At 24.0% G+C, this 7596-nt stretch overlaps 1 protein-coding gene across 3 annotated transcripts; it reads right to left on the bottom strand.

Moving 5' to 3' along the window:
• Positions 1–631: 631 nt before the first annotated feature.
• On the bottom strand, positions 632–7184 carry LOC102676888 (interaptin-like). 3 transcript variants are annotated; one of them, XM_006607291.2, is made up of 15 exons: positions 6903–7184; positions 6692–6804; positions 6376–6527; positions 6156–6267; positions 5899–6081; positions 5641–5806; positions 4800–5566; positions 4381–4730; positions 4155–4288; positions 2350–2495; positions 2034–2261; positions 1642–1961; positions 1245–1562; positions 1058–1151; positions 632–964 (listed from the first exon to the last, which is right to left on the bottom strand). In XM_006607291.2, the coding sequence occupies exons 2-14, from the start codon at positions 6765–6767 to the stop codon at positions 1062–1064; spliced, it is 3042 nt and encodes a 1013-aa protein (XP_006607354.1). In that variant the 5' UTR covers positions 6768–6804; positions 6903–7184; the 3' UTR covers positions 632–964; positions 1058–1061. The 3 variants fall into 3 exon arrangements, with proteins under 3 accessions (XP_006607354.1, XP_006607355.1, XP_031368407.1); XM_006607292.2 differs by having other exon boundaries at positions 6971–7184; XM_031512547.1 differs by lacking the exon at positions 6903–7184 and having other exon boundaries at positions 2034–2258; positions 6692–6810.
• Positions 7185–7596: the final 412 nt, after the last annotated feature.

The raw sequence follows: 7596 nt of genomic DNA, 5'->3' as shown, positions 1-7596 counted from the left end.
AAAACTAATTAAATTTAAATATTTTTAAAATTAAAAACTTTAAATAATATAATTTTTTTTAATTAAAAATTTGTAATTTAACTTCATTTACATTTTCATTTATTAGGATTGAAATTAAAAATAGAGAATTTAAAAAACTATGAATTTTACAATTGTTCTTTCATATAATATATATATATATATATATATATCTTTCTTTTTTATTAATCATATATATACATATTATTACAAAAAGAATTATGTAACGAATATAATATTATAAATAAATTTTTGCAATTATACTGAATTCTCAATAATTTTCTTAAAATTTTTTAATTAAATATTTAAGTATAATCAAAATATTTTATTTTATTTTGTTTTTAAAACTTTAAACAAACAAATAGCCATCACTTTTAAAAATAAACTATTTATATTTTTCAATATTTATAAAATAAAAATTATTCAAATCATTTTTAGAGAGAGATTTTGTGAGATTGAAAGGCTAAGACCATAATAAATAGAATTGTCTAGCTGTTTCTTTTGCGATTGTCATTTCCTTTGTTTTTTTTTTATGATTTAGTGAAAATTAATAAAGTTCTAAATTTTGAAAAGTATAATATAAATCTAAATACATAAAAATAATGGAATTGTATGATTAAATTACAATACTTTTTTATTTCAAATACTTATAAATCATGATAATGTATTTTTTTTATAATTAATGAGCATTCAAACTAATCAATTTATACTTTCTACACAAAAATAAAAAAAAATACGTGTTTTTGAAAATACGTGTTTATATTATTTTTCAGAAATTGTTTATTTTTACATTATTTTTCACATTTCTTTTGTTAAGTTTCTTGAATTTTAAAGATAAAAAAAAGTGCGTAGGATAATAATATTAATTACAGGTACAGAAACACTATACTGAAAAAAGTATAGTGCGCTATTTGTGTTGAATGAATTAAATATCAGCAAGTTGCAGCTAAAAAAATAATATTTTAAATTTTATATGTAAAATATATATATTTTTTAAAAAAATATAAAAAAATATCATTTAAATGTTAGATTAACTAACCAATTTATGTATTTTCAAAATTCTGTTGTACTTTTTGCCATTTTGCTACCATACTAGACACTTCTTTATGTTTCTTACTAATACCAATTCTTGTCTGAAATAATAATATAATATTATTTTTTTTTAATTAATAATTTATGAAATTTATAATTCTATTTTTTATTATATATTATATATATATATTTACCCTTTTTCTTTTTTTTTCTTTTATAGTAGTTTCAAAAGGAATAGATTCTTGTTCTGTTTCCACTTTTACTTCTTCTATTGATAAAGAAGATACTTCCACTGGATTTTCTTGTCTTTGAGAAATTTTTTCTGCTTCAACATTTTCTATACGTGCAATATCATTATAAAATGAATCTAAAGCAGATACAAGAGATTCCTTTGCTGTTTTAACTGGCGGTTTTTCAATGACTTTATGATTTGTATATATTGGAGTATAGTCAGGTATTAATTGAATTGCAGGCTGTACACTATGCTTATGTGGAAGTACTAAGGCTGCTGGCTATTTGATAAATATAAAAAATTAATTGTAGAAATTACTGATTAAAAATTACTATATATCAATCTATTTAATAACATACAGCATGCAAATGTTGATGATATGCTGGATATTGAAGATAATGTTCTTGTACTATTGTCGCTGGATGACTTAGAATAGAAACTGTTGGATCTCTTGCAGTTGTATCATAAAGAGCACTACCTGGTGGTTGCACAGCACCATATATAATTCTTTTTAATGCTGTTGCAGATATTTCGTAAGGGGCTTCGGTTAAATCTACTCCTGGCGGCAGAGGTTCCGCGCTAGTTACATTTACAAGATTAGAAGGTTGAGGTGATAATAAGGCAGACGATAATGCAGTAGAATTTTCCAACTGCTTTATTTCTATAATTCCTGTTCTTTCTAAAGAAGAAAATATATTAAATTAGATTTAAAATTCTATGTAAAAAGAAAAATTATATAACAAAGATTTACCTTCTCCCAAATGTTTTTTGTCATTCAAATTTTCATTACATTTATCTTGTTTTTTCTTGTCTCTTTTTAAATCTTCTGCATAAATTCTTGGCGGCGGAGGTGGGCTTGGGTTTGAAATTTGAGGTGGAGGTGGAGCTTCTATGTCATTGTTCCTTAAAATTGTCATATCTTCAGCTATCTCACCATTTTCCTGTGATTCCTTTGGCTTTGATCTCAATCCATCTTCTTCTATTGGCAAATATAAATATAAATACTAATTAGCAAATATGAAAGAAATATATTATACATGTTACTTATAATAATAATTTTATTATACCAGGTATAATAATTTCTTCTTGTTCCATTGGAGGAGGTGTGGAACAAATTTCCATTTCTTCAGCTCCACCGGCGATGCTAGTATCTGGATAGGTCCATTGTGTAATTCCAGTGGTAGTGTTCTGGTAATAATATCGCTTATGCGACCTGGAAAAAAGCCCGCAAAAATATATAATACAATGATAGATAAAAAAGATTTATTTGAATACTTTTTTTACATTAACAAACATTAGAGAGACGTTACTCCATGAAAGGAACGTTCTCCTTGAGTTCTGAAGCAATTTATTAGCTAGAAAACAATCAGTTAATACTCCTACCTGCAACTCGGCGTGCCATTAAGTCAGCGAGGCCCTTTTATTACAAAAGGATTAAGTGTTACTTAGCAGTTACATAGAAGCCGCTGTCTTCCGCAACACGAACATTGAGAATTACGTCGACAACGTCTGCGTTACGCTAGCGAAATATTAAGTGAATTGATTATGTGTGTAATTAAAGGCGCAAGGGCCAGAAAATGATTTTCGAAGATATACGATGATGTGCACTTGTTGAGAAACTAAGGGAAACGTCTTTGAATCGCCACATTTAAACAAATTGTTAGACATGATGGAATGTATTTTTTTGAACAAGAAACAAATGACGTATATATGTGACATTAAAAATATGTACATAGAATATAATATAAGAAAAAAATAATTTCTTATAACATATGTGTTACGATTGTCTACAAGTATTGTTATTTTAATACACGACTAACAACTTTGGTATTCCTTGTTATTCCAATTACTCGATAACTTTCGGCGAATATAATTTCTTGAGATTTTGAGTTTCTTCATGAGGTTTCATCCAAGAAGAACTTGAGTTAACTTGATGTGAACTTCTTTTAACACTTAATATTTCCTTCCAGCAACGATCTTCCCTGTTTTCATCTATTCCCTTAAGATAGTAAGTAGCTTTTTTAAGTTACATAATTTATGTTTTTTTTTCAATGTTTTAAAAATTCCATGAATATATTTTTAATGAATTATTTTATCCACTTGTATTGTTTGATGCAGTTTCTGTTTCTTCATTTAGCCGAAATAAGTTTTCTTTCATTACTTTAAAATTTTGTTTCTTGACATATTTAAATATATTGGATATTATAATCTTCATATTTTAAATCACTAACAGTTTATTAATTTTTCCATATATTTTTTGTTCATCAGATATTTCAGATATATAATACACATATGGTCTTTAAGGCTCCACTCTGAACACAGACCTATCTTTTTATCATTATTATTATATTATGATAACGCGGTATCTTTCGCACATTTATATAAGATTTCAATGAATTTAGATTTGATTTAAATATTTTTTTCTAAAAGATATAAGCAAAATTAATGATCCTAAAAACTTTGTAAGAAATTTTGTAAAGTTTTATTCTGAAATTGATAAAATCAAATTGATTAAGTTTCTCTTTTCTTAATAAAAATATAAAAATTTTCTATTTAATTTTTTGAATATTACATTTTAAACATACATTATGAGAAATTCAAAGCAAAAGAAATTTGAACATTATATTTTTTTCAAATTCAAAATATAATTTTATTAGAATGAATAATATGAAGAAAATTAATTTGAAATAAAAATTTTAATCATTCGTTTTCACCATTTTATATCTCACTGTAACGATACGTGCGAAAATTATATGACTTGAAAATTTTTAAAATAATGACGTGTATAACATACACGATGTCTTGTATGTCTTGGTACGATTCATGTTTATTTATATGAAATAATACACAAATTTTAGATGGTATACTATACCTATCCCACTGACATAGCCATCCAGATGGTGCCGCATCTTGTTCCAAGCGTTCCAATTCGTGACTGGTGTCACACAACCATTTTCGCAAATAATTCTTTTCTAAACAACCTGCCTCCCATGCAACAAACAATGTCTGAAATACAATATACAATATTTTTATTATTTATATTTTTATAATGAAATTATAATTATATAATGAAATATTGAAATAAGAATTTTATTTACTTGTAATTGAATAGACATCAACTGAACTGGCAATACACCTGGTTTTCCTTCTGATAAAAATTTCAGTTTCTCAAGTATGATTTGTGATAATAGATTAACTTCTTCTTCATTTTCTTTAGATTCATTATTTGATTCTGAATTATTTATTTCTTCTTCAATATTATTCAATTCATTTTTGAAATTTGAAATATTTTCCTCTATATTCTCGATTATAGAATTAGATTCTTCTTGTTGGCCAACTCGAACTTCATTAAAATTTTCATCAGAAGAATTTATTTCTTCGCGTTGTATATCTCCTTCCGATTTACTTGTTTCATTATCATCATTTATTTTTATTTTTGTAGATGGAACTGAAAAAATTTATTACATTTGAATTTAATCTTTTTAATAATTCTTATTAATTTATAAAATATTTTTACCATCAAATGCAATCCGTTTTTTTCTTTGAAAATATTTATTTCGATTGTGCAAATTATCAATAAATTTGTTTCCTTTTTGTATATCTTCTTCTGATTTAGTTTCGGAATCGTCTCTACATTCCAATTTTTCCAAAATGTCTTCGTTATTTTGTTCTAGTATATTTTTTCTTTCAATATTAATATCATCATTATTATTCACTATTTGATCATCAAGTGTACTTTTATATGATGATACATTTTCTGTAATTTCATCAATTTGAGGAATTGGAAATAGAACTTTCTTTTCTTGCTTAACTTCTTCTTCAACATCTGAATCTTCATCATAACCAGGTACCAAAGAAATGCGAAAATCTACATCAGAATTAACGTTATGTTTGCTATTGTTTTTTTTTGTTATAGATTTCATAATAAATCGATTATCGTTAAGTTTATCCACACATTCATTTATTCTTTGAACTACATTTTGTTGTTTAATTTGGTTTTTTAAGTATTTCATTTCTGTTCCTTCAATTGATTTCAAATCCAATAATTCTGTTACTGATTCTTCCATATTGTCTTTTTCTTCATATTTATGATTTATATTTTGAGAAATTAATTGTGATTGCATTAAAGGAAGTGACAAAGAATATTTTTCATTGCATTTTAGTTTTACTGAATCTATATTCTTTGATTCAATTATGGAAGATGTATTATTTTTTAATAAATTGTCATCAGTTGTATCTGAATCACTTTCATCACTCCCATAAGATGTAATCATTTCTATCTTCCTAAATCATTAAATTTTTTTCTAAGAAATTTATTGAATTAATTATAAGAAAATATTAATATTTTAACTCTATACCCATCATCAGAATCGTTATCCATGGTATCAGATGTATTTGCAGTATCTTGATCAGTTTGAAATTCTTGCTTTTGGACAGTTTCATTGCAAATATATCTATTACGATTTCGAGCTACTACTTCTCTTGGTATCATACCTTCTGGTATATTTTCATGAGGTTGTTGGTCTAAAAAGATTATATATAATAATGTATTTATTATAAATTATATATTAAATATTAAATTACATATCTTTATATATATTGAAAAATTTAATTACATGTAACAGATGAAAAATCAACCCAATGAGATTCTTGCATTGGTTGTGATTTTATAACAGAACTTGTTTTAACATTATTTTTTAAATATCGCAATTCATCTGGCATTTCCCATGTTACTTCATTAGTTTCAATATGCCAATAATAAGGATAACCTGAAGATTCATCTAAACATTCACGCCACACTAAAAATATATTTATTAATAAAATATTGCAAAAATATCCTTTGAATTTAAAAATGAATATAATAAAATTTTACTGAATGCTTGTTGCTTTATATGATGTGATAAGTGAATATTAGAATTTGTTGTTAAGGCAACATTGTTAGATTCCTTTGAAAGTGATTGCTTAGGTGCAATCAATTGAATTTCCTATAAAATTCCAAATATTTAATTTTTTTTATAATTAATATTTAATTTATTTTATATTTTTTTACACATATTCTTTAAAAAATTATAATTCCAGAAGATTTTACTTACTTTAAAAAAATTATTAACTTGGTCATCTAATTTATAATCTTTCTTAGAATCTTCAGTATCACTATCTGAATTATAATGGCAAAGTAAATTTGCCAATGGATTAACAGGTACATTTTGTCCTTGGTAATCATTATTTATATGTTTGCGTTTGTCTAAAAAAACATAGTAATAAGATATTATATAAAATTTCGATTTGTATCTATAAATTTTTATTAAAAATTTATTTTTTTAAAATTATATCTTATATAATTTTTTAATAATAAATAAATAAAAATATTTATTTAATAAAAATTTTTTAAATATTATATATTTTTACTTTGTATATATTCTTCATGAGAACCAGATTGAGACTGATTAAGTTCTAAAACAGGCCTTCTTTGACGTCGCTTCATAATAAAACATAAATTATGTTACAGACAATAAAAATATCTGCAAAAATAAAAATTTAATAAATATAATGTTAAAGAAATGTTTGATTTTCGATAATTTGATTATTTAATACAAAACTAATCGCTAATTTTACGTACATATAAAAGGAAAATATATTTTCTTATAAATAATGAAATTCATTCATAACCTCAAAATGTAGGCTTACATGTTTAAATAATTGTAAAGTTAAAGAGAAAGAAAAATTGAACAATTTAATGATAATCACAAAGAATATAAAAATCCAATATTGTACACTTTATACATTTCCACAAAAATTTCTAAAAATTTTAGACATTGCAACATTGAGGTTATGTGTTAAACTATATGGTAAATCTGTAGGTAAGTTACACTCCCCTCTACAAGCACAATTGATCACTAAATCATCTTTTACTAGTTTAACAAACTACGAAACTATAATCACATAAAGCGTCATTTAGTAAAACATTTTTTAATTTATGTAGAACACAGCAATAAGAAATTTAAAATTATCCATCGTTTTTTATAAAATTTTTGAAATAATATTATTAAAAAAAATAAACTCTTATGTTTATAAATATTTACTATACTGCTAATAATCATTTTATGAAATTATAAAGAAAAGAAAAATTAAAAAAAAGAATTAAATCTTTGAGTTAAAGAAATGAGATCACAAAGTACTTATAACATATTTATTTATAATATTTTATTAATATATTTCTTACTGTAGACATATATTTATATTATATGGCAGCATAGTAATATGATGTTATATAATATATGTAAGGTGACTGACAGAACGATTTATATTTTTAA

This window comes from Apis dorsata, unplaced genomic scaffold (genome assembly GCF_000469605.1).
Source record: "Apis dorsata unplaced genomic scaffold, Apis dorsata 1.3 scaffold_4, whole genome shotgun sequence".
NCBI classification, from domain to species: domain Eukaryota; kingdom Metazoa; phylum Arthropoda; class Insecta; order Hymenoptera; family Apidae; genus Apis; species Apis dorsata.
The sequence above is the reverse complement of the archived record's forward strand: the minus strand, read 5'-3'. Positions and strand labels throughout refer to the sequence as shown.